Source organism: Coregonus lavaretus (assembly GCF_964263955.1).
Source record: "Coregonus lavaretus genome assembly, chromosome: 13".
Classification (NCBI taxonomy): Eukaryota; Metazoa; Chordata; class Actinopteri; order Salmoniformes; family Salmonidae; genus Coregonus; species Coregonus lavaretus.
The window spans coordinates 47,722,910-47,750,503 of NC_140000.1; the positions used below are offsets into that span (position 1 = coordinate 47,722,910).

At 45.4% G+C, this 27,594-nt stretch overlaps 1 protein-coding gene across 1 annotated transcript; it reads left to right on the forward strand.

Moving 5' to 3' along the window:
• LOC311139497 (LHFPL tetraspan subfamily member 3 protein) lies at window positions 1-27,594 on the forward strand. Its single transcript, XM_084174378.1, has 4 exons — window positions 1-664; window positions 24,402-24,629; window positions 26,204-26,244; window positions 26,346-27,594. The coding sequence occupies exons 1-3, from the start codon at window positions 235-237 to the stop codon at window positions 26,221-26,223; spliced, it is 678 nt and encodes a 225-aa protein (XP_084030504.1). The 5' UTR covers window positions 1-234; the 3' UTR covers window positions 26,224-26,244; window positions 26,346-27,594.

Consider the following 27,594-nt stretch of genomic DNA (forward strand, 5'->3'; position numbering starts at 1 on the left):
ATTATTCGTAATAGCTCTCAGATACCCAGCCTACCATTCAATAAAGATAAGGAAAACGGTGGCGGACCCAAGCACAGTGCAAACTGTGAGGCTTTAGTAGGCTAAACACTCGCCCAGGAGGGAGCTGTTTAGTCGGGGAGATCATGGCACATTGACGCGGCCGGAATGTGCTTTGTGCATGATTGAAGCTTTGTGTTTGAACAGATCCTAAATATAAAAACCTGTAGAGACTAAATGATGGTGCCTGGTGCTCCTACAACGATGCTTCCCGCTTCCGAGGCTGCCAAAATCTACCAGACCAACTACGTGAGGAACTCCCGCGCTATCGGGGTTCTGTGGGCTATCTTCACCATCCTCTTCGCGATAGTCAACGTGGTGTGCTTCATCCAGCCCTACTGGATCGGAGACGGGATGGACACGCCGCAGGCCGGCTACTTCGGCCTCTTTCACTACTGCATTGGAAACGGGCTGTCCCGGGACCTGACGTGCCAGGGAAGCTTCATGGAGTTCAGCACCATCCCCTCCGGTGCTTTCAAGGCTGCGTCCTTCTTCATCGGGATGTCCATGGCGCTGGTCATCGGATGCATCGGCTGCTTCACGCTCTTCTTCTTCTGCAGCACAGGCACGGTCTACAAGATCTGCGGCTGGATGCAGCTGGCTGCGGGTAAGTTCCCCCGTGAAGGGTGAAGGAGTTCAGAACTTCAGCAGTTCTACAACCACAGAGAATTCTCTGTATTCCAGCTGTTCAATCAGTCAGGTAGGGGAAATAAACAATGTGTTAAAGCTAGAATCCTTAGTTGCTACATCCATTCTTGGACTAAATTATAGGCTACCCATTGATTCTTGAAGAATATAACTGAAACATGCCTCATGAGCTTAGTTCAACTGTAGTACCCCATCAGAACCCAAAATACAAGCTTGTTTTACTCCAATGTTGGTAAACAATGTAAATGTAAACAAACACTGTATAGCCTAAAAACATGGTTAAAACTATACATTTGATATCATGGGTGGTTAGCCCTTGCATCTATAGCTCTGTCAATGAATTTGAGAGTGGTTACATTTCTCCAGCCCCATCTCTTAGATTTGTAGCAAAACAGGTGCGGGGAACCCCTTTGTTATTGTTTAAATTAAGGATTCTAGCTTTAAGTGTGCTTGATAGCGTTATACTTGACATCAGTTTTACAAGAAGTGTATGATGAATTTCGGGGGGTTAAGCAAATATGTTTCTATCATATGAGCAAAAGCTCCCTGCAGATGACAGCCATGTTTGTTTGTTTGTTTTAACTCACCATACACTGTCACACTATCTTTAAAACATCTATTAAGGGAGCAAAGACAACCACAAAAAATACAGCCAGACACGCAAACCACACCGGCCACTTTGCGTGTGCAAGCCTTGCAAAAATAAATGTACACATGCATGTGTCAAACGCAAACTTGGTTCTATTTGAGAAGCTCCACGTGCTGCAATTCCCCTCCTTATTAGATATCAGGAAGATACAAACCCACATGGATGCTTGAAAGACACACGATAAGAGATTAATTAAAGATAACTAAACACTAACTAGGTTTCCCTTTTTAATCTGTAGATTAATCCTTGGAGTAAAATTCTACAAAGAACCATCTTAAAAGAGGCCCATATGCATGTCAGGTAAAATAACAACCCCATGTTCATCTCCCAGCTAAATATCCATGAATGTTTCATGTGTTTCGACCCACCCAAAATTAATATAATTGATGCACAGTTGATTTTGGTGTTTTAACCTGCCTGTCATGCTTGCATCTTGTGGGGAAAGACAAAATCAAAATGCGCACGCGGACTTACTCGCGTGGTGTAGTCTGCAGGTAATGCTCTCTCATACGTCAGAATTTGTCAAAACTTGTAAACAAGCATCACAGTTAAAGTTACTTTGCAGAATTTAAGCTTGCACAAAATGCACAGACTCCAGATTGTGGCTTTAAAGCGGGTGCATACAATCAACCAGTGATCAATCAAAGGCAATTATCCTTCAACTCATCTCTGTAACAAGTAACACAAACCACTGATACTCCCCCACAAATAAAAAATAATAATGAAATGCGTTAATGCTGCTTGCCAGATGTTGGTCTGAGACTCACAACACCATCCGTCTGTATAGGCTTGGTCTAGGGGCAGGCGCCTCCCTGTAAATTAATGCTGAACATAAACACCAGCACTGAGATTATCCGGAGGATTCCACAGCATTGTCATCCCATGCTGAATTAAAACAAAAGCCCTGCATAATGAGCACAGCCAGGGTGTTTATATCGTGACCTTGTTTTTCCACATGAAAGAAAGTCACTGCTTATCCCTCAGTGGTGCCCGCTTGAGTAGGCCCATATCCACAAATTATCTGATCTAGGATCAGTTTAGCATTTTAGATCATAATGAATACGATTATATGGACAGATCCTAGATCAGCAGTCCTACTCTGAAGCTCTGGATATGGTCTTCATAATACTGTACAGATCTGATCATGTTCAGACTATACAGGGGGTGATCCACAAACTGACTAACGCGGCCTGTATGATGCCAAAAAACACATTTTACTAAACATATTGTAAATATTTAAGTCATTTAAATTACATTTATTTTTTTGATGATCACTGCAGAGTTATGGGGCCTTTTCACCACTGAGATTCTCCAAATATACCTGTGAAAAATATGTTTTATGAACTCAACAGTCCATGTCCCCCCCCCCCCCCCCAAGTCTCTGTCAAGAAATATGGCATCACAATGTACCATACTGCTGTAAGGCTGCAGAGCATGGTTTTATAGTGTTCTGTGGTGAGGAGTCAACATTGGCGATTAATGTGAGAGGTCTGAGTGCTTGGGGCCTGTTGGCTGCTCATTGCTTCCTTGTCTTTTATTGATCCATCACAGCACTTTGCTCGTGGCAATGACATGCATCATCAGCATTCAGGCAATCTCTGCCTCATTCAACTCACTCACTGAATCTCTCTCGCAATCGCTTCCTTTCTCCATTCTCATTCTCTCAGATATGTCATGTTGAGGTCACTGAAATTGGCTATTAAGACGTTCCTGGGGAGTGGTAATTGGAAATATAGTGTGCTTTTCTTTTCTCATTGCAGCCACAGATCCCAGGTGTGATTGTCAAATCCTTCTAGGCTCAGTGTAGTCCGACTTCTATCCAGGAGTAACTGGCTGTTGTGAGTTTCTGTCCAAGACGGCGCATAGCTAAGAGGCACATCTCCTTAAAAGCAGAGGAGAGGCTGAATGTCTGATGAGAGCAATCCACCTGCAGGCATTTGAACAGCAACTCCAGAACAGTGCTCTCAAAATGTATGCTTCTGTGCAGGTGTGTTTTCAAGGAAATGTACATGAAACCAACTGACATGTTCTTGCCCCTGCAGGCTGCAGCAATACCTAAAGAGTTATGTCTCCTTACTACTGTTACCACTCTTGAAGAATGTGCTTAACTGGCCCACTGCACACAGCAGTTCTCAGGTAGACATGCCCACTCTGCACTCAGCCTAGCAGCTGCCTGAAAACCATAGCAGCTGGACCATCCGCCCTGCCTCCCTACCTCCCTACAACCTCCCTCCCTCTCGCTCCCACCCCCTTGCATCGCCTTGACCACCCCCTCACTGCGGACCAATTAACTCCCAAACTAAGACTGACAGGCAGCCCCCTCCATCACAACCACACTGCATGGTCGGTCTATGATAATCACGCTCATCCTGTGACAACTTCCACCAAATGCCAGGCGCTTCTCCACTCTAGTGGAGGATGTGATGGATGGGCCAGCTCTGGCAGCATGACAATGCCTGCCTGCCTGGCTCTAGTGAGGTAGCAGATTGGTGCTCGGCTCGCCGTCCTGGATGGAAATCTGTCACGAGGATTTTGTTATCTCAATGGTTGAAGTAAACTACTTCTTAAATCTCTGAATAATTCCCAAAAGGTTGTAAATCGCTTAGTTTAAATAAATTAAACAAAGACTCAATCCTGCAATGGTCACCATATTTATTCATGAGAGCGCTCTGAAACAATATGGTCGTACAATATTTTTATACACACACGTCAGATGAAAAATCCCACCCCTCTTTAGGCGTGCTGTAGTTTTCCACTGGAAAACTGCTCTCCTGACCATCAGGTCACACACACACACACACACACACACACACACACACACACACACACACACACACACACATGTTCTTATCATAGGCTGCATTCCTTAGTTATCGCCTCCTCACAATATCCTGCAAGCCTTTCACTCCCCTTTCCCTGTGTGTTTTGGGAACCAGTCTATACTGTTGCTGGGATATAAACACATTTGATTAATTCTCTAAGCTCTAGTCTACTAATTAGCCATACATTATTAGTTTAACTGAGGGTGTGACATTTTAGTCATATCTTACTCACACATTTCTTTATCAAAATCAGAACTCCGCTGCCCATCCCCTATTTCCGACCCTCACCAAGGCAATGCCTGAACACACAGGAAGGTGATTATCATTCATGTATTTGGCAGCGGCTCCTTGCTCAGATTGAAAATGCCTTCCGCAAGCAAACAAAGGAATCAGGGGGGCTCTTGAGTGTGTTGTGGAGGCATTTCAACGACCTGTTTCCTGGCTCTGTTTGGACCACTAGGCTGCTCGTATGGGTAAGTGGCCTGCACAGTGGCTGCACATCGCTGCACTCAGTACCGGTCCAATGGGCCCCCTGAGACGGAAGCTGGCATTAGCATTGAACATTAAAAGGCCCATTTTGTTGCTAGTGGTTTATTGATCCAGAGGTTTCTGTGCAGAACAGAACAGCACAAAGCTCCACTAATGGGAGACAGCCGCTGTCACCGTTTGGCTCCTCAGCTGCTTACAGGCAGCACTGTTTGTTTGTCTATTTATTCAGGTGTGTGTGTGAGTGTGTGCTCTCTTTACCATGTCTTTAATTTATCCTAGGTGTCTGCCACAATCCCTCAATCTGGGGATTGGGCCAACTCGTGCCTATGCATAAGAGTGCATGATTTGGCATTTAAATACACACAGTCGGTTCAGCACTCATACAGTACTGTGGCTGTTGGGGATCTTTGCACAGTGTGGCTCTCCATTTCTCACACTTCTTTAAAATAGAGGCAAGTGAGAGACATCACATGGTGCCTTGCTGGGGAAAGAGAGGAGGTGGATAAGAGATGACAACTAAGGGAGGGGATGAAGACCAGCAGGGAGGAAAAGATGAAAGCAGATTAAAGAACATGGAAAGTGATGGTCAAAAAGAAGGATTTGGAGAGAAAAAAAACAGAGAGAGGAAGAGTTAAAATATTGATGCTGAAAAGTACTATCAAGAGATGAGGTCAGGAAGAAAGCCATGCCATTAGAAGTTCAAGCTCGGGCCCAGCCAGATCTGGGACCAGGCTACATATTTCACCAATGTCTTTCTGAACTGAATATGACCTGCCATAAATGAGAGCTTAGTTAACCTCCCTCTCCACTCACAACTTTACAAGGTTGTGCACTAAGCCAGTGGTGTCATAGTACCACTAAAGACAATAGCTAATGACATCAACCAGCTCTTATCCTTCCTGTCAGTGGTAACATGATGGACTGGCTGGCTGGGCCTGAGAGGATTAGGGAGATGATGTAACATGACCAAACGGGAGTCCCAGTTACACACACACACAATCTAGCACCATTAGTCAGAGCTTTAGAGGACAGTAGAAGTAGTGTGGTGGGACATCAGGAGGAGTTGTGAATGGGGCAAATGAAAGCCGGCTCACTACTCCAGCTCTGTGGAAGCCCATTGAGTCTCCCACAGCATACTCCACAGATCAGAGAGTCTCCCACAGCATACTCCACAGATCAGAGAGTCTCCCACAGCATACTCCACAGATCAGTCTCCCACAGCATACTCCACAGATCAGTCTCCCACAGCATACTCCACAGATCAGTCTCCCACATCATACTCCACAGATCAGTCTCCTACAGCATACTCCACAGATCAGTCTCCTACAGCATACTCCACAGATCAGTTTCCTACAGCATACTCCACAGATCAGTCTCCTACACCATACTCCACAGATCAGTCTCCTACAGCATACTCCACAGATCAGTCTCCTACAGCATACTCCACAGATCAGTCTCCTACAGCATACTCCACAGATCAGTCTCCTACAGCATACTCCACAGATCAGTCTCCTACAGCATACTCCACAGATCAGTCTCCTACACCATACTCCACAGATCAGTCTCCCACATCATACTCCACAGATCAGTCTCCTACAGCATACTCCACAGATCAGTCTCCTACAGCATACTCCACAGATCAGTTTCCTACAGCATACTCCACAGATCAGTCTCCTACAGCATACTCCACAGATCAGTCTCCTACAGCATACTCCACAGATCAGTCTCCTACAGCATACTCCACAGATCAGTATCCTACAGCATACTCCAGATAGAGAGACAAAGGGCCCAACCCTCTATCCATCTCCTCTTTACTCATCTCTCTCTCTCTCCTCTTTAACTCATCCCTCTCTCTGTTGCCTCCCCATTCAGCAAAGCACCGGTCCAGGCACCGCTGTCAGCTACACACACTCCATCCTTTTAGAGTGTAATGTTATGTACAATGGGCCAATGGACCTTTAAGCCTCCAATGCAGTCATCAGGAAGTTAGATGGTGTACCAGCCAGGCATGAAATGTGTGCTTTCTCAAACCCTGCTCCCAAATGATCAGCATAGCATGCCTCTTAATAGAACTGTCAGCTGGTGAATCAATTAGAAAGCAGACGTTGTGCGTCATGAGATGTGAAGGTTCAGAGCAGGAGGTGTTTTATGTATCTTCCTGTGGATTAGAGGTGGGAGATACAGGTGGCAGATACATTGCCAGGTTTAGGATGTCATTCTGACACATCCTGTACCTGCCAACGACCAATAAGATGGGTTTGGGCTAAGAGGAGAGAATCTCCCATGGTTGTGCATCTGCAATGACTGTAGATGCCATTATTGGGATTAGCTTCAATAACATTTCATTACTAGGTCTGGTGGTTTATGTACACTCTTATTATTCAGATGTGGGAAATTGTTTTAAAGGTGTTGTGATCTTATCGTATTGGTGCACACAATTACTTTGATAAAATAGCTAGTCAATTTTTCATGAGTTTGATTGGCAGCTGTGATGGAGGACTTGCTAGGCCTGTTAGAAATAAAGTGAGAGTGACATCTCTGATTGAAGAGTTGCATGCTCTTTTGGGACTGAACTGTGACTGACCGTTATGATTGGTTATGAGAGAGAGGGAGAGAGAGAGAGAGAAAGAGAGAGATGGGGAGAGAGAGAGAGTGATGGGGATAGAGAGAGAGAGAGAGAGAGAGAGAGAGAGAGAGAGAGAGAGACGGAGAGAGAGAGAGAGAGAGAGACAGGGAGAGAGAGAGAGAGAGAGAGAGAGAGAGAGAGATGTAAAGCAGAAGAGAGGTTTGAAAGACAGCCGATTCCAGAGAGCCACATCTAACATAGCATGACAATACAAATCCCTAAAGAATAGTTAGTCCTCTGGGAGTACAATATAGCCTCATTCAAAATGCGTTCTAACACTCAACTATCTTATGATCAATTTCCTGCCAATCAAATATGCTTGGTATGGAGTGCAAGCATCAGCCATACTGACAAGGAAAATTCAGAGCAATGTTGATATATTTGATGGAGGCCTATCTGTCAATACACTGTTCAGCTCTGAAGTCAAACTCAAGCTTTCGTAACCACAGACTCTCTGACTTTACTGCATCATTAAACCAACTTCCAGTAAAGCAGAGTCATTTAAATGAGCTATTAAAGTGGGTTCCTGCGCATCAGCGGATTTTCATTGTAAACCAGCACAGTTGAACCACTAATTGAACTTTGTGATTTTTCAGGTGTAGGCTTTCCCCAGTGCATGTCGCGCTTCCTAAAGAGCTGTGTCTTTCTGGACAACCTTTTCTCCCGGGGTATCAGCCTCGGTGCCACAGGTGGGTGGGGTAACTCACTGTGTTCGCCCTGGTTCCGTGGCACTGCTCGGCTAGCGTTAGCGTTATTTCCTGCTGTAGCTCTTTCAATGGGGGGCTAAATAATGGGATTAGGCCTAGTCGACTGACTGAGCCGCCGGTACAGCTGACAGGAGAGACAACACAGCCTTTCCTAGAGGTCTCGCAGGATGCACATGGTTTATGTGTCAGTCTGCTGTTCACTACAGCAGCACATGTTATGTCAGTCTGCTGTTGGGGATGCAAGCTACAGCTCAGTAACAGTACTAATCATGTTAATAATAAAGCACCACATAGGGACCTAGCACTAGGGGACATGGAGGGGGTGGTGGGTGAGGGAAGAAGATTGGCAACTCCAAGTCAGACACTAACAGTATGGGGTAAAAGAGTAGAGAGGCAAGGGCTCTCTAGCGCTATGTCTATGTTGTGTGTGTGGCTGTGTATTCCTACACATTTGACTGTTCTCCTTTGGGAGTTCTGCATGCACAGTATTTGTCAGCACTACCTGGGTAATCTTGGGTAGAATGAGCAATCTATGAATGCTCTACTCTGCAAATGTTCTACTCTGCAATACAGATCTTGCTCAGTCTGCTACAGTACAGATGTAGGATCTTAATTTGAGCCAGAATGCTACAGCAGGAAAATAATCCTGCAGCAACAGGAAATGTGAATTATTATGTGGATTATAATTAAAGGACATTTTTGTAGAGGTTGATACATTTTTCATAAGTAAAAATCTAAAGTGGAAATTACAAACTTCAGAAGCCTTTTTTAAACCTCAAATACACTACAAGTTTTACATTTCCTGCATTGCAATTAAGTTCTCCTGCAACAGGGTGATCAAATTAAGATCCTACATCTGTATCATCCATCCCCAAGGAAGCTTCACTAAATAGCTAGGCCACCCACCACTGCACAAGGGATCAATGACAAATCCCCCAGCAGGGGAAAGTGAATCTCAAGGAGCATTTTCTCACTTTCTCTCTCCATTCTCTCTCTCTGATACAACTCAGCGAACCCTGATCATAGTGAGAGAAGCTGACTTATTTAAAGCAGGTGGGTTTATGCCAAATGTAAAACTTCTCTGGATAAGAGCGTCTGCTAAATGACGTAAATGTAATGTAAATGTTAATTTTAGGAGGTCACTTGTAGAAGTAGCGATCATCTACTGAAGTAGCGTGTAAAAATAAGTTGACCCAATTGACTTGTAATTTTTAAGTTTGTCTTACTGCAGCTAGGCAAAACCTTTTTGCTATGGTCAAGTGTTGACATATGTGTTCAAATAAAGCTATAATAGAGCATTGACAAGAACATCAAATGTCAGTGTTTGTCCTACATTAATTTAGTAGTGGTGCACCAAATGTCTGCCAAGACACACTTTTAAGATCAGAGTGTGACGAGGTGATGTTGAAGGAGTCAGGCGCAGGAGGGTAAATCACAGAATAACAGGCTTTATTCCACAACCCCAGAGTTACGCAGGAACGTGTCAAACACTCCAGGGCGCGAAACAGGCGCACTGGAAAATACAAGGCACACAGGAAAATATCCCGGCGAGGGAAAATACAAGGAGCTCCACCGAGCTTCACTACTCTCCACAATAAACAATCACACACAAAGACAAGGGGGCAGAGGGAACACTTACACAGGTACTGATGAGGAGATATGAACCAGGTGTGTGTAATAAACAAGACAAAACAAATGGAATGATGAGATGAGGAGCAGCAGTGGCTAGAAGGCCGGTGACGACGAACGGCGATGCCTGCCCGAACCAGGAGGGGAGGCAGCTTCGGAGGAAGTCGTGACACAGAGTGACACGTTACAACATCAGATCGTCAGAGAAACCTCCAAGGTAACTAGCTAGCTAGCTTGTAATCCTGGAAGTGTATCCAACCCTATTAATAGATTTATAGATGTATGCCCCAGGAAGACCCTCCCCCTGCTACCTCTGCCACCGCTGCTGAAAGAAATCCTAGTGGAAACAGTGAATGTGGAGATAGTGGCTGGTGCTAGTGGGTGGTGGTGGTATAGGTTTTAAGGTGGCAGCAGTAGACATGCCAAGTGACAGACAGAAGTCTTTCCACAGTTCAATAAGAATTGATTACCCTGGTTCCATAGAGGTAATTAGTGCTGATACAAAGAAGGAGTAGACCCTGAGGTCCTGATTGCAGCTCTGGTCCTGTCAAGCTCATCATCCCCAGCGCTTAGAGATCTACATATCAACAACTTCATCCTCTACAGCTTGGGTTCTTAAACCTTTTCAGCTCGAGACCGAAATGAGAAATTGACCATCCTCCCGTGACCCAAATCGTCATCCAACGGCCCACTTTGGGTCCCGAGCCATAGTTTAAGAAAGCCTGCTCTAGAGGCAAGAGATTCCCTAATGCGGTCAGACAGCAGACAACCTCAAACAAGATAACCTCTGAACCTCAAATAACCATGGAAACACCAACCGCTAAAGATAAGACATCAGGGCATTTAGTTTCATAATTGTGTACTTAATGTATACTTGTATGTGTAAGACATTACTTTAACTTTGGTGCATCTATCTAAGGGTCACAACAAGGCTTTCTCTATAGGGCCCAGTTAAGTGACTTTCTCTGGGCTGAATTTCCCCCAGGTCTGTGAACCTTAGCAGAGAGAGCATTCACATTCACAATTGAGATCTCACTGTCAGCATTGTTTATCCATTTAATAAATGCAGCGAGCCAAAATGCAAAGTACATGACTTTGTAGACAAAAGCATGTGTTGAAGCATCTTGAATCCCTGAATCCCTGAATCCCTTCCGGTCTTTTAGAAATGCGTGAGCCATATCAATAACACTGCCTAACTCTGGTTTGTGAATAAATTATAGTTGTGTCAAACTTGAATGAAGGCTTTGAAGGCGTTTGGTATTTCAAGTTGCCCTGTGGGAGCAGTTTTAGATGAAATGCAATCATGAGCCGTGCAAATGCATTCATATGTGCTGTAAGCAGCAGATAGCAGGTAGAAAATAAACTCAAATTCAAATTGCTTTATTGACATTCAAAACATTGCGTCAACAATGTATACAATATACTGTTGCTCTTTTGAATCACATGAACTCAAACACAATGCTGCAGCCCATTCCAGCAAGCTGCATCTCACTGCTCAACCACAAGTGAAAAGGTCTATAGAGACCTCTCTCTCTTCTCTCTCCCTGTCCTGAACAAGCATATCCCTTCTTGACTTCATAATTAAGAAATAATGACAGTTGAGAGTTGTTTAATTATGACTAGAGGCAAAAGGGTAACAATTAACTACAGATAAAGACTATGTGAGGGTGTTATGAATGAAAATTAGATTATTATTATTAACAACACTGACTTTCGCCTACATGTGCCAACAAACTAACCATAAGACACCCACATGAAAACACGTGTGAACAAGATCTGTTTCTTATGCTGGATATTCTTGAGGTGGCTTCAACACCCTAAAATGAGGGCTATGAATCAACACCCCAAAATGAGAATATGAAGCTCATTGAATTGTATTGGCCATGTTGATCAACTATGACAAGCACATCTAGCATACAGCATGGTGAACTATTCTCACCACCAAACCTTCTGCTCTCAACCTTTTATTCCATGGGACCAGCTGTTAGATTCAAACCGCTGTTTGATCCATCAGTCCAGACATTGTTGTTGTAGTCTAAGTAGAGATAGGCTGTAGATGTATTTACCCCCACGTATCCTCCAGTCTCTATGTCCCAGCCAGCGTTCAGATGAGGAGTTGGCGTTATAGATTTCCAAACTGTGTTTATCACCAGAGCCAAGCAAAGGAGACAGGCGTTTGATTTATCCCCCTCTTCTGGGAGAGGGAGGAAGGGAAGAAGGAGGGAGGGAGGGGAATAAGGAGGGACAAGGTGAACCATTAAAAAAGCAGCGAGACAGCAGCAGTGTGTGTGTGTGTGTGTGTGTGTGTGTGTGTGTGTGTGTGTGATGTTGGTGTGTCTGAGTTTGCTTTGTTAAGAGACTGTTTCTGTCATCTATCAGTCTCTCCAACCGGCTGGTTATGACACCTGGCTGTCATTGTTGGGTTCTCTTGTTGGGTGATTTATGGTGAATGAATGGGCTTCAGCAAAGGTAAGACTACTTGGCCCAGTTACTCAGGTCTAGAAAGCAACAACACCACCTGTAAACTGCTCATCTTTAAGAGACTCTGTGCTTGATATCTGACTGTGTGGGCAGTGGTGACTCGTCTTGTACTGGCCAAAGTCGTCAGAGACCTTTGACTTTTTTTATTTCCACACCAATCAAAGGAGGACATAGGGCAAATCCTTTGATGTGCTGGACCTGGGCAGTCATCCGCTGTGTTGGAGCGTCTCATCCTACTCATCATGTCTCTCTCTTCCTCCCCTGCTCCACCTGATCCATGGCGAATCAATCAGTCATTGTTTCGATCACCTCTTCCACCCGCAAACCAAAACCCAAGCCCTGAGGGCAATCTCATTCTCCATGTTATCCTCACATGGCCGCATCATCATCTCCCAGCTCTTCAACACCCTTCATCTTAATCTGCTCATCACTCAATACATCATCATGGATTGGGTTTTCCTGGGCTTGGCTGGCATATTGTCGTGCCTCCAGCATGTATTACCCTAGCTAGCACCAAGTCTCTCCCAGTCTGGGAGAAGCAGCCTGTGACCTCAGAGTTGAAGGGAAACATGACAGCCTATTGTTAGCCAGCCACAGAGACCAGGACCGGTCATAGGGGTCTAATAAATGACCAGCAGGGATGTTTTCCTGGAGCACCCTGTCATGACCCTGTCATTGTCATTGTGGTCCTCTGTAGCTCAGCTGGTAGAGCACGGCGCTTGTAATGCCAAGGTAGTGGGTTCGATCCCCGGGACCACCCGTACACAAAAATGTATGCACGCATGACTGTAAGTCTCTTTGGATAAAAGCGTCTGCTAAATGGCATATTATTATTGTTAAGTAAGCACTCACACCCCTTGGGGAATTGCCCCCTGAACAGTAATTACAGTGAAGGAAGGCAAGTGCAGCCATGTGAATGGGAAACTACCCACTGGGCAAAAACTGGTATGTTTCCATTTCATAAAAAAATAAAAAATCATGTGATGACGTTGGGGCGGCAGGTAGCTTAGTGGGTAAGAGCGTTGTGCCAGTAGCCGAAAGGTCGCTGGTTCTAATCCCCGAGCCGACTAGGTGAAAAATCTGTTGATGTGCCCTTAAGCAAGGCACTTAACCCTAATTGCTCCTGTAAGTCGCTCTGGATAAGAGCGTCTGCTAAATGACTCAAATGTTGAATCAATGTGGAAAATGGATTGGATTTGCAAAAAACGTAAGGGCATTTTGTAGTTTTTTAACCTAAAGCCAATGACATGGTGAAATGTGTTGATTTCATGTTACATGACAACTCAACCAAATGTAAATCAAAACTAGACGTTGAACTGACCGCTGTGCCCAGTGGGAAATTAGCACCAATGGTATGTGATATGGGGTCAGTGTGTATATTTAATGGGATCTGGATCTCTTTAAGCCAAGAAATTGAAATTAATTGGTGTGCAATATCTAAAGGAATGGTAGTACTGAGCTGAGCAGGTTTTGAGGAACAATGTTCACGCTGTGAAAGAAACAGCTAATGATGTTGACGGAGTGTTTCTTTCAAAGCGAGCCTTGCCAAGACTGTGGGAAAAAAACTAAGACAAATGAGGTCTGTGTTGTGAGGACATCAAATGGCTTCGGCACTCGCCGAGCAGCACAACAGCAGAGGTTGTTGTCTGATAAACTTAGCGCAGTATATTGGTCTCAGGGAAGGTGTGGTTGATACTCCAGGGAATCTGGATGACGACACGTTCTGTGTGCATAGCTGCACTTATGACTTATTATACTATCGCCCCTGGGTTCAAACACCATACGTCTCTTTAATGAGATAGTCTATGTTGAAGCTTGTGGTTGAGCATTGTAGATAAGTTATTTCTGTGTTGCAGTGTTGATCTAGCTGTAACCCAGTTTGTTTACACGGACCTGTTAATGAGGGTTACGGCTCGGAGGATGCGTGGCTGAGAGAGAGGTGCACTGTTTCACCGTTGTTTGCTGCCAGCTCTGCAGTCAATATTCTTTCCGAGCTTGGCTTGCTCGCTCCTCGGGGTTGCCATGGAAACGGCACACTACTAGCTGGCTTCCTGCCTCTCCCTCTCTTGTTGCTGTGAGATGGGCAGGAACTCTCGGACACGGTAAGCAGAGACCGGTGTAGTGGTCAAAGAGGATCCTGCTGGGAAGGCACCGCTGGAGAGTTAAAAGGTGTGTCTCCATGGCAACCAGCTGGATATGGACCGGACTGCCCTTTAAGATGTTCCCTGCTGCCCTCGCACCATGGGCACTAGTCGGCATCAAAGCCTTCCCTCTGATACAGCTCTGCCATGCATCACTGCTCACCAAGCTCCTGCTGATCACTCTTGCTGACATAAGATCAGAGTGGGCAGAGAGAGAATCAATGTGTCTGGCCCCTCTACACAGACAAAGAAAGCACTGACAGTCCATCATTTAGTTCGGGAACTAGAATCAACCACTCACATCTCTCACTCTGTAGAAATTGTTCAGCTTTATAAACAACTTTTAAATTCCACAATTATTTCAGTATTCCACTGTCTCTCTGTGACACTCTGCTTCCAGATTATCACTATTGTCCCTTTCAACCTTCTCTTCCCACTTCAGCTGAATGTTATTTTCACGATTACAGCACAACAGAGACAGTTGCACAAAGTGACCCTGCAAGATCACTCACTCTATCCCCTCCTCTCTCAGTCCATCATTAGTCAGCTTGGTACTTCCAAATTGATCTCCGAGCAGTAGAGAGAGGATCACATCACATGTACCCTTCCGTCAGCCCAGATCAGAGGAATATTAAAACAATCCCATCAGCCAACTTCAAATGGCGCCGGGTGGGTAAAAAGAAATGAGGACATCTGTAGAACAGTCACAGGAACTGCCTGCATCATCTGCCACTTCCAGAACCCTGTCACCACATCTGAGGAACTTGGGAAAGAAAAGAGGGATCCACGCTGAATAGTGATGAAGTTCTTCTAATCTAATGCAGAGATGAGTAGGCTATACTAGGGCCCATCTCTTTCTGTAAAATACAAAACTCAGGGAATGGATTTTTGTTAGACATCAAGCATTGATGAGACACCTGGGTTGATTGGTGCAATGTAGAACTAACCCTGTGGGGGAATTCTCTTGGCAGCTTGCAGCTCTCCAGCAGAGTGGAGGAAGTCGCTTTTCTATCGCTGCTCATTCCGCACAGTCAGTAGCAGTCCCCAGTCTGTAGCTGCCTGGGTCCCATCCAAAAAGCCTTGTTACTTTATGATACTATATTACTATTCAGCTTATCCCTCTCATTCCCTCTCATGGAAGCGCATCAAAACATTATTAGGTAGATTTTTTTTTCTCCACTCACATGATTACACAGTGCGTCAACAAATGTTGTTTTTCCCTGTGAGGCTGCTTTGCTTGTCACTGTGGCTCCTCGTCGGCAGACGCTCGATACTCGGCGGGTCTGCTGGCAGCCGCCAGTAATTAATTGGAACACCTGTTCCCAATCACCTCTTCTGTTCCTCCGCCCTAGAGGTTCATGGGAAACGGTTTCCAATGTGTGGGGCTACTGTAATACTACAGCTCTTTATGAGTATGATAAAATGCTAGTCATATCTGAGAGAGGGGTTGAGCGTGAGTGTCTGTGACTCTTTAGTAGGGATTGAGGCATATGGCAGGGCTGGGTTTATTAATGAGATGTGATGAAAGAGTGACAGATAGAGAGAATGAGGGAATTAAAGAGAGGAAAAGAAAGGAAGAGGAAAATGAGAGAGAGAGGGAGAGGAAAGGAGAGATAGCTGGCTGTGTGACTCATGTCGGCCTCTGTCACAGTGTCAGGAGTGTGTGACTCTCTCAGCTACCTGTAGCAAAGAGGAAGAGGCGACGCAAGAGGTTTTACTCCGCCCAAAATCTGTCCGCGAAAATAAGCCCATGAGGAATTTCTGTATGGATGTCAATGAGAGTGTCAACAAAAAATGGAATTGCTGATTTGCTGCGTGTGGCTTATTTGATCTAATAGACGTTTCATAATGCTTAGGTTGTTATGAATGCACTGATATAAGTGGACACACATGGCATTTTGGCAACTTTATATCGGAGCCTGTTGTCATAGCGATAGATAGAGGACTCATCATGGATAAAACCCGTTTTAGCATGGACATTGCCATTGAGGTCTTCCACCATTTTAAAGTAGTCAACTGGGTGGGGATTCCTATGAGTTGGGAGCAATCAGCCAATGAAGAAGAAGAAAATGGTCTACTTTAAAATGGAGCCCATGCTGTGACAGATACTATAATAGCACAGATACAAAGATGAGTCCTCTATCTATCCCTGTTGTTCACACGCGTATCTGTCCTCTCATTGGCTAGAATGGCCCCACCTGATCTCGCCTCCTCCCGCCTGCCTTCCATCTTTGAGGACATGTTTTTCCATTGTTAGAGTGGTCAGTTGACTATCTTGTCAATATAATGAACAATCTTTGGCTGTAGTCACCCACATGCACATAACATGTCACTTCCTGTAAGGATCACAGGATTGACAGCAGGCCGCCAGTCACCATGATGATGTCATGTGGGCTTTCATAGAGGGATTTAAACCAGTGGGGGTCAGTCAGTGAGCTTTCATAGAGAGATTTAAACCAGTGGGGGTCCGTCAGTGGGCTTTCATAGAGGGATTTAAACCAGTGGGGGTCAGTCAGTGGGCTTTCATAGAGGGATTTAAACCAGTGGGGGTCAGTCAGTGGGCTTTCATAGAGGGATTTAAACCAGTGGGGGTCAGTCAGTGGGCTTTCATAGAGAGATTTAAACCAGTGGGGGTCAGTCAGTCGGCTTACATAGAGGGATTTAAACCAGTGGGGGTCCGTCAGTGGGCTTTCATAGAGGGATTTAAACCAGTGGGGGTCAGTCAGTGAGTTTTCATAGAGAGATTTAAACCAGTGGGTGTCCGTCAGTGGGCTTTCATATAGAGATTTAAACCAGTGGGTGTCCGTCAGTGGGCTTTCATAGAGGGATTTAAACCAATGGGGGTCCGTCAGTGGGCTTTCATAGAGGGATTTAAACCAGTGGGTGTCCGTCAGTGGGCTTTCATAGAGAGATTCAAACCAGTGGGGGTCAGTCAGTGGGCTTTCATAGAGGGATTTAAACCAGAAAAACAACATCTACGCCTATGAGGATTATCGTATTGATTCATGCACATTTATGTTGTGATGAAAAGACAAAGGGATTTTCTATTGCTGTGTCTGACAATGGGTTGAATGGGTCATTTTCCTTTGCATTTTACGATAATCTACACTCTGCTGCCTTGGGAGACAGTAATAACATAAGAGTTTAGCTTTTTTCTGTCTGGCATAGCAGGTTTCATAGGTATACTATAAATCATATAAGACCTTTTTTTAATATAAATGAAGGAATTTAAGATATCAGTCCAGCAAATACAACAGCATGATCCTGCGTGGCTCAGTTGGTAGAGCACAGCACCTGCAACGTCAGGATTGTGGGTTAGATTCCCACTGGGGCCACCAATACGAAAAAAAGGTCTATGCACGCATGACTGTAAGTCGCTTTGGATAAAATCATCTGCTAAAGGGCATATATTACAATGCTCTGCTTTTTTTGAAAATGAAATTCTCTGAAATATTCTTCATAAGGAGTCATAACAGTGTACCCTTGCACATTTGGTAGGAATAAGGCATGCATAACCTTGTGCTTCGGTCGACTGTTTATGTTTTTCCTCCTGGCTATTATGAATAGCTAATAAAACTATAACTGTTGTGATCTTCCCTGGGCCTGGGGCTGATAGAGGTGTGGGTGACTTGCTGCAGAATGATTGGGTTATTCATTTGATCCTCAATCAATTTTATGGCACACTGTCCTCCAGGGACCGTACATAAACCCCTCTGCTGGAGGAATGGAAAACAGAGCAGATTTCTCTGCTGTGAATAGGATAGGACTTTTTCCTGGTCAGGTCAGAAAATACTAAAAGTTCATAGTAATGAATTGCAGAACAAATACAAAATATCTATTGGTTTAATTAAGAACCATCGTTGCTGCTCAGTTAAGGGGAGGACGGACTAGTCTTGCTTGTTGAACACTTTGTTTCCTCTCTTTATGTGTCAGATAGGAAGCATTGGGATTCTAACCCTGTAACCTCCCGATGGTACTTCCATTCAGCAAGCCCTCCCTCTATCCTTCTATTCATTCTCACCTTCCTCCTCTCCTCTCTCTAGGAAAGAAAACAACACGCACCTCATATAATTCTTACTCTGTTCAGACACTCATTGTATACACTCATAGTGCTTGTTCCTGACATGATGCTCTTTGCCTCTCTCTCTCCCTGCTCTATCTGTGCACAGTAGAGAAGCAACAGCTACACTTGATGGAATTCTGAGCCTGAGCCATAGAGACAGAGTGCTCAGCTCTTTCCCTCTCTCATTCTGCCCCTCCCTCTTTCTTATCTCATTCCTTCACTTTTATCTCTCCCCCTCTCCTTCCCTGTCTGCCTCCTTGTAAAATCCTTATCGGCCGCAATGACAAATGAAACAATGTGGGAGAGAGAAAAATATGCATGTAAATGCTATTGTCTGCACTCTAATCCAAACCACGGAGAGGGGGAACAGCTCATGTAAGCCAGTTGAGTGAATGCAGCAGGTCTCCAGTGGGGGTTTCAGCACCTCTTGATTGGACAGCTCCCTGCTAGCATTACAACTCAACGGTCTAAAATTAATCTCTTTGGCTGTAATCACATTGACTGCTCTGTTTGTGCAGTCAATATACGGTGCTGTATTGGCTGTGCGTGTGCGTGCACCTGTGTGTTTGCATTTGTGCATTTAAGGAGCTAATGAGCTAATGAGCTAATGAGCCTGGCCATATGCAGCAGACGGCACAGCATCCATGTCACACAGAATGCCTCCCCACATTACCCTCAGCCCTTAACACACTGACCATCTGACCAGTAGCACCACAGGAGGATAGAGGGGAGAGGGGAGAGGGCAGAGGGGAGAGGGGAGAGGGGAGATGGAGAGGTGTGAGAGAGAGAGAAAGGAGGGAGAGGAGAGTGCCCAATTTTAATCTGTCTGTCTCTGCCCCAATTTACACCCTCTAATATGCATTTGGCATGGTTCACATTTGCTCAATTGGTAGAGCATGGCGCTTGAAATGCCAGGGTAGTGGGTTCGATCCCCGGGACCACCCATACGTAAAAATGTATGCACACATGACTGTAAGTCGCTTTGGATAAAAGCGTCTGCTAAATGGCATATTATTATTATTATAGAAAACCCACATGTGTGCATGCACACACAGCCTCAGTCACAACCAACGAGACAGCCTCAATCACAACCAACCAGCCAGCCTCAATCACAACCAACCAGCCAGCCTCAATCACAACCAACCAGCCAGCCTCAGTCACAACCAACCAGCCAGCCTCAATCACAACCAACCAGCCAGCCTCAATCACAACCAACCAACCAGCCTCAATCACAACCAACCAACCAGCCTCAATCAAGACATTAAGCAGCCGTGGAGTGAGAGAGCGGACAACTGGGACTGTAATTAGTTGTGATTAAGGAGCTGTCTGTCTGTGTTGAGGAGAAGCAGCAACAGTTAGAGGGAGAGTGGAGACGAGGAGTGAGAGGACTGATAGGTCCAGACTCTGACTCCTCCCTGATTCTCCCCAGCCCTCTACCCTGCCAACAGCTGTCAGCTGGGAGGAGGAGAAGAGAGAGAGAGACAGAGACAGAGACAGAGAGAGATAAAAAAAAATAGAAAAAGATGTAAGGGGGGTTAGGAGAAAGAAAGACAATAAGGACAGACTCTTAACTTTCAACAAGAGAAGGCCAGAAACGACCTAGAAACGTGCAATAGTATGCAATATGCGGTAATGTCATAATCTCTTGCTATCTAACCTCAAAGCAGAGGCAAGGATATGTATTATACGGTGAACAGGGAGAGCTGGGATTTGCAGTGCTCTTTGATCCTTCAGCAGCCCCTCTCGGCCCCCAATCCACCAATAATGTTTTCTGGCCGAGAGTACTTAGCACCTCTGAACAGAGTGCCGGCCTTAATTTGCGAACCGAGTATGCACCAATTTTACATGTAAAATCATGTGAAATGTCGTCAGTCAGACGTCTACAGCGGCACAGCGCCCTGAACAATCGGCAGACGAACACTAGATCCACATTCGGCGCGAAGTGTGCAAGCCCTAACTGGCAAAACATGAGATGGGGGAGAGAAAGGCAGGGAGGGGGAGAGGGGGAGACAGAGAAGGATATATACACTGAACACAAATATAAACACAACATGTAAAGAGAATTTGGCAGTATGTCCAACCGGCCTCACAATCGCAGACCACGTGTATGGCTTTGTGTGGGCGAGAGGTTTGCTGATGTCAACGTTGTGAACAGAGTGCCCCATGGTAGCGTTGGGGTTATCAATCAATCAATCAAATGTATTTATAAAGCCCTTTTTACATCAGCAGATGTCACAAAGCGCTATACAGAAACCCAGCCTAAAACCCCAAACAGCAAGCAATGCAGATGTAGAAGCACGGTGGCTAGGAAAAACTCCCTAGAAAGGCAGAAACCTAGGAAGAAACCTAGAGAGGAACCAGGCTCTGAGGGGTGGCCAGTCCTCTTCTGGCTGTGCCGGGTGGAGATTATAAGAGTACATGGGCATTTTCATTTTATTGATGGCAATTTGAATGCACAGAAATACCATGACGAGATCCTGAGGCCCATTGTCCATAGATTAGGGCCTAATTCATTTATTTCAATTGACTGATTTCCTTATATGAACTGTAACTCAGTAAAATCTTTGAAGTTGTTGCATGTTGCGTTATATTTTTGTTCACAGAGAGAGCTCTGAGTGTGAATAGAGCCCTGAACCAACCATCCCTCCCCCACCTCACCATCTCTCCCCCACCTCATGAATCCTACCCCACCTCACCATCCCATCCCACCCCCACCACACCATCCCTCCCCCACCTCACCATCTCTCCCCCACCTCATGAATCCTACCCCACCTCACCATCCCACCCCCACCACACCATCCCTCCCCCACCTCATCATCCCTCCCCCACCTCACCATCCCTCCCCCACTTCACCATCCCACCCCCACCACACCATCCCTCCCCCACCTCACCATCCCTCCCCAGCTTTCTGGCAACACTGTCTCCGACAGAGTAAGACGTTGAAGTGAATGGAATCACGTATTAGCAGATGGGCTGCACCAGTAGCCTTCTGAGGATAAGTGTTATATCCAGCCCAGCAGTAACCGAGAAGTCCACCACCTGACCCTCTCTGGGAGGCCATTACATTGGCTCATTAATTGACCTATTCCATGTTAGCTGGAGACTTAAACTTTAGGCTCCTTGTTCATTACAGATGTAGGATTTTAACTTGACCCAGGTTTTCACAGTAAAATAATCATGCAGCAACAGGATTTGAACTTTTGATGTTGCTTGATCAGTGGTTAGGCTATTAGCTGGCCAAAAGTAGGCTACATGACAAGTGCAATACTGTTAATATAAACATGAGTTAGTGTGGGTTTTTAGTGAATATTGTAAATCACGAGGCTCATCTGCATTTCATGTGGTGCAGAGGAATTCTCAGCAACAAAAATGATCAAATTAAGATCCTACATCTGTAGGATCCCATGCTCTCTCTCTGCATCATCTTGCTGGCTCACTGCAAGATGGAGTGAACGGGTAAATATGTTTGATTATTTATGATGAGTGCAGAGTTAGAATGCAGTCAGCGCCTTTCCCTCCACTCAGTTTGGATCCAAGCTATAGGACCACCTCAGGACCATGTTGTGTTATTCATGAAAAGGTCTGGAAGTGAGAGGGCCATAGTCAAATGCAGAGCATCCAATCCAACACTCTCTCACACACAGCACCTATTAACAAGATCAACGTTGAAAACGAGAGACACTCATAGGTGTCCGATCCTCAGATGCCTAGATCAGTGATTAGCAATGTGGATCATCAGAGTCTGGCACTGCGCTAATGCTTCCGGCTAGGAAAATCTGTTCACAAAGATTCATAAATAGAGAGACATATGTGATCATATCCCAATGTAATCAAGGGTTGAAATGATTATGTTTTTGTGAAATACTATCGGTTTGGCCTTCTTGCGGTCAATTTGCAGAGTACAAATTATTTCGAATTATGTTCCGGCCCCCCGACCATCCTCTCAAGAAAAAATTGTCCCGCGGCTGAATGTAATTGGGGATCCCCTGGTGTAGAGGGTGTGGGATGTAGATTATAGCTATTACATGCTTTAACATCATTGTGCATTATTATAGACCAGTTAGCACTGTTTGTATAATTATTACCATAATTATGATCCATATCATCATGGCCTGTCCATGTTTAACTCAAGACTAACAGGAAACAACAGACTGAGAGAACAGAAACACAGTGGGGAGTGTCTTTCTCAGTTTCTCCAGTTCCTCTCCACCCCTTTCAATTTGATTCAATTCGTAGGGCTTTATTGGCATGGCAAACATATGTTTACATTGCCAAAGCAAGTGAAATAGATAATAAACTAAAGTGAAATAAACAATTAAAAATTTACAGTAAACATTACACTCACAAAAGTTCCAAAATAATAGAGACATTTCAGTGTTGTAACGATGTGCAAATAGTTAAAGTACAAAAGGGAAAATAAATCAACATAAATATGCGTTGTATTTACAATGGTGTTTGTTCTTCACTGGTTGCCCTTTTCTTGTGGAAACAGGTTACAAATCTTGCTTCTGTGATACTCTGTCATTTCCTGAGATTCTGTGAGTGAATGAGAGGGAGGGAGGAAGGAAAGAGAGAGAGGGATGGATGGAGAGAAAGAAAGAGGGCTGCTCTCTTTCATTTCCTGAGATTATGCATCTCTTAAATCTATCTGTTTATCTCTCTGTCTCTTTAGCGTAGCCTCTGACAGCACTGTACCCCTCCACAACTGTTAACACACACAAATGCCTCTACTACGGACTCTGCTGCTGTGACTGTGTGGGACGGCTAGATATCCTCTGACAATACTCTTATTGATCTGCTACCACAGCCTGCACTGACATCTCTGTGTTATTGTCACGTGCTCTGAACAATTGAATTGAATTGAAGGCAGCCCCAGTGTTTCTGGCTGAAGTGGGTGTGTGTACTGTTTGCGTCCATGGGGAGCTGCAGTGGACACCCTGACAGTGGTCAAGAAAGGGAATCAATCAGCCAGGGAACAGAGGAGAGGAGAGACTACAGGGGGAGGAGGAGAGGAGAGATTACGGGGGAGAAGGAGAGACAACAGTGGGAGGAGGAGAGGAGAGACTACAGGGGGAGGAGGAGAGGAGAGACTACAGGGGGAGGAGGAGAGGAGAGATTACAGGGGGAGGAGGAGAGGAGAGACTACAGGGGGAGGAGGTTAGGAGAGATTACGGGGGAGGAGGAGAGGAGAGATTACAGGGGGAGGAGGAGAGGAGAGACTACAGGGGGAGGAGGAGAGGAGAGACTACAGGGGGAGGAGGAGAGGAGAGATTACGGGGGAGGAGGAGAGGAAAGATTACGGGGGAGGAGGAGAGGAGAGATTACGGGGGAGGAGGAGAGGAAAGATTACGGGGGAGGAGGAGAGGAAAGACTACAGGGGGAGGAGGAGAGGATAGACTACAGGGGGGGGAGGAGAGGAGAGACTACAGGGGGAGGAGGAGAGGAGAGATTACGGGGGAGGAGGAGAGGAGAGATTACGGGGGAGGAGGAGAGGAGAGATTACGGGGGAGGAGGAGAGGAGAGATTACGGGGGAGGAGGAGAGACAACAGTGGGAGGAGGAGAGGAGAGACTACAGGGGGAGGAGGAGAGGAGAGACTACAGGGGGAGGAGGAGAGGAGAGACTACAGGGGGAGGAGGAGAGGAGAGATTACGGGGAGGAGGAGAGGAGAGATTACGGGGGAGGAGGAGAGACAACAGTGGGAGGAGGAGAGGAGAGACTACAGGGGGAGGAGGAGAGGAGAGACAACAGTGGGAGGAGGATGGAGGAGAGACTACAGGGGGAGGAGGAGAGGAGAGACAACAGTGGGAGGAGGAGAGGAGAGATTACAGGGGGAGGAGGAGAGGAGAGATTACAGGGGGAGGAGGTTAAATTTAGAATGCTGCATAGATATGGTAAGGGATATGCTAACTCCATCTCTCTTTGTCTCTTTCTTTCTATCTCTCCATCTTTCTGTATTTCTCTATTTTCTGTAATCTCCCCCTTTCTCACACTCTTCTTCCTTTCTCCCTCCATCTCTCCACCCCCCCCCCCCCCCCCCATCCCCCCATCCCTCCCTCTCTCCCTCTCTCCCTCTCCCCTCTCTCCCAGGTACATGCCTGATTCTGGGCTGCATGATCTACCCAGACGGCTGGGACAGTGACGAGGTGAAGAGGATGTGTGGGGAGCAGACAGACAAGTACACCCTGGGAGCGTGCTCCGTGCGCTGGGCCTACATCCTGGCTATCATGGGCATCATGGACGCCCTGATACTCTCCTTCCTGGCCTTCGTCCTGGGAAACCGTCAGGATGGGCTGATGGCTGATGAGCTGCTGGATAGTAAGGACAACACTTGATCTAAGATCAGTTTGGGATTTTAGGTCGTTATGAATAAGATTACATGGACAGGGGGGACCTGATTCTAGATCAGCACTCCTACGCTGAAATGCTTTGTGAATTCGAGCTGTGGACTTTCCTCATATGAGCATGCCATACAGAGGCTGTCTCACAAAGTGATAGTTGAAGTCTGTGTTAGGTCATAGAGCAATGTTCTTCAGCCCTGCTCCTGGGGACCCACAGGGTGTCTATCTGTCTCTGAAGGGCAGCACCATACTGATGTGTTAGTGCTGGGCGGGAACAAACACCTGCACACCCTTTGGTTCCCCAGGACCAGGAGTGAAGAACACTGATGCACAGAATAACAGAACCTCTGTAACAGAGGTCTGAGCACCCTCTCCTCCAGACCCTTCCACATCTCCCATATCTTGGGGTTTAGTGCATTTTGGCTGATAAATACAAAGTTCTTATCAACCCCCTCCTCCAAAGCCCATAGCATGGGGTGGGTGTGTATCAAAGGTAGCAACTGTACCCTTCTGTCAGAACCCCACATCCCACACGGTAGACATTCATATTCCGTCCCTTTTTATGCAAGCATTTTCAGCATAATTTCACACACACGAGCCACAAGCAATTAGCATATTTTAACTGCTTCTCACATAACACCTGCTTGCTGTTATTACCAATGGGATTGGGGATTGGTGAGTCAGAGAGAGAGAGAGAAGAAAACAAGATGGCGGAGTCAAAGAGAGTGGCTAAAACGACAAGAAGGGGGGAAGGAAAAGAAAAAAGAGATTGATGAAAAGAAATGTAAAGGAGAGGGAGATGTAGAACATAAGATGGAAGAAAAAAGGGAGATAATTTAGGTAGTCATGAATTACTAATGGCTGTTTACACAGCTTGGCTGTAAGCCTGTCTAAACGAATCACAAGAGCTGGATCAGCATCAGCTAGGGCTGCCTGTTGGGGCAGGAGAACGCTGTGGAACAGAGGGAGGAAGCCATTATCAGCTATAGGACAGGAGGAGAGAGAGGAGTGAGAGAGAGAGAGAGTGTCTCAATTGGGCACACATTCAAATTTAGTCTAGTAGGCTCTGCTTCCAAAATCCGAGACACCCTCAATTATCAATATCAGTGTTTCAAGATGTCTGACTTAACATTCTCATCTATAAGACGAGAGAGAGAGAGAGAGAGAGAGAGAGAGAGAGAGAGAATACAGTGATTGAGTCTCATTTCGGCTCATATTAATATTCTGCCAGAATCGTGAGACCTCCATCATCAATATCACAGTTTCAAGATGTCTGATTTTACACAACACTGGATTGTGTGGTGTATATCCCAGGTGGCAAAGTGATTAATTGTTCTGTTGCAGTAATGTATGCATCATCCACTGATTAACTGTGTTTATAGAGGAGGCCTCTGAGCCATTTAGATAAGAATGTCATTACCTTACTACTGATTGGTGACTTTTCCTCATTACTGCCACCTTCTGGTGTGTCTCTGTTACTACAAGTACAAGAGCTGTAGTGGTATTCATAGAGATGTTACCAATGCTAACCTCTCATTTCTCTCCCCACAGAGACTGGTAATTCCATATAAACAGCCATATACAGTACAAAGGTGTGTGTGCTTTTTGTGAATGATCTGATATACTTTCATGGGATCAATATCCATATGCTTATGTTGCCATTGGTAAATCTAATTGTGTTCTTTGTTCACAGGTGTTGGTGCCCATCAGAGGTAAAGATAATGTAACACAAAGTTCCAGCTTCATACCCATCACTCTGGAGGGGGAAAGGAGAGCTACTGCTGTTGGAAAGAACAGAAGGAGAAAAAGACGAATGAACGAATGTAAGAATGGAGACACATCCACTCCAAGAGAACCTACTTTGTAAAGACCTACGGCCCCTTTCTCATCCACACATTACCTTGATATTGGCGACAACATCTCTTGAACCAATGAACCGTTACAGATGGAAGACCTCACGTTGTTTTAAGAAATTAAATCGGCCACTGAACGGACACAGTAGGCCGGTGCATTAACGGGCGGCAGATAGCCTAGCGGTTAGAGTGTTGGGCCAGTAAACGGAAGGTTGCTAGTTCGAATACCTGAGCTGACAAGGTGAAAAAAATCTGTTGTTGAGCAACGCACTCATTTGCTTCAGGGGTGTTACATTACTATGGCTGACCCTGTAAAACAACACATTTCACTGCACCTATCCAGTATATGTGACAATGACACATATATTACCAAATCATATGAGGCAAGTTTTTTGTGAAAAAGAACATGATATTCTGTTTACAGTCCCACCATTCAAGGCCCTATCATAGAAAAACACAAACTAACCCCAAGGGGTGCACAATTTGGTTTTTGCCATAGCACTTGACACAACTGATTAAAATAATTAACGAATCATCAAGCTTTGATAATTTAAATCAACTGTGTAGTGCTAGGGCAAAAACCAAAACGTGCACCCCTTGGGGTCCCCAGGACTGAGTTTGGGAAACGGTGAACTAACCCATGACCACACTATGACCGCTAGGCTACAGCATTGGATTGTTCAGACGTCTGGTCAAACAGAGCTGTCTTCTTAACTCACCTCTGGACCACACGTACCTGAACTGTGGATTCCTTCTCGACTTGTGTTCCACTCTTTGCTCATCATTGTAAGACTGTTTACAGCGGGTGAGCAGGGGCCATGAGAACTCTGTAAGCACTGTTTGGCCTGCTGAGCCACCGTAATGGGCTCTGCACTGGAAGGGTTAGTGCTACACGGGAACCTTCGGACGTCCCTACACGAAACCCTAACCTTTACCCTTACCGTTTTAAATTCAACTGGGTGACATCCCAGGGAATCAGTTTATTGGAAGAAAACGGCTAAAAAGAGAGTGATGCCCAACCACTGACACCACATTAAATGTGACTAAGTTGAAGGTAAAAAAGAAATGTTTTAGCTGTAATTAAGGATT

Bases quoted from the DNA above. Each gene is read 5' to 3' on its own strand.
- LOC311139497 (XM_084174378.1), top strand. From the start codon at position 235: ATGATGGTGCCTGGTGCTCCTACAACGATGCTTCCCGCTTCCGAGGCT. The intron at 665-24,401 runs GTAAGTTCCCCC...CCTCTCTCCCAG, and splicing joins CTGGATGCAGCTGGCTGCGG to GTACATGCCTGATTCTGGGC. The intron at 24,630-26,203 runs GTAAGGACAACA...CTCTCCCCACAG, and splicing joins GGCTGATGAGCTGCTGGATA to AGACTGGTAATTCCATATAA.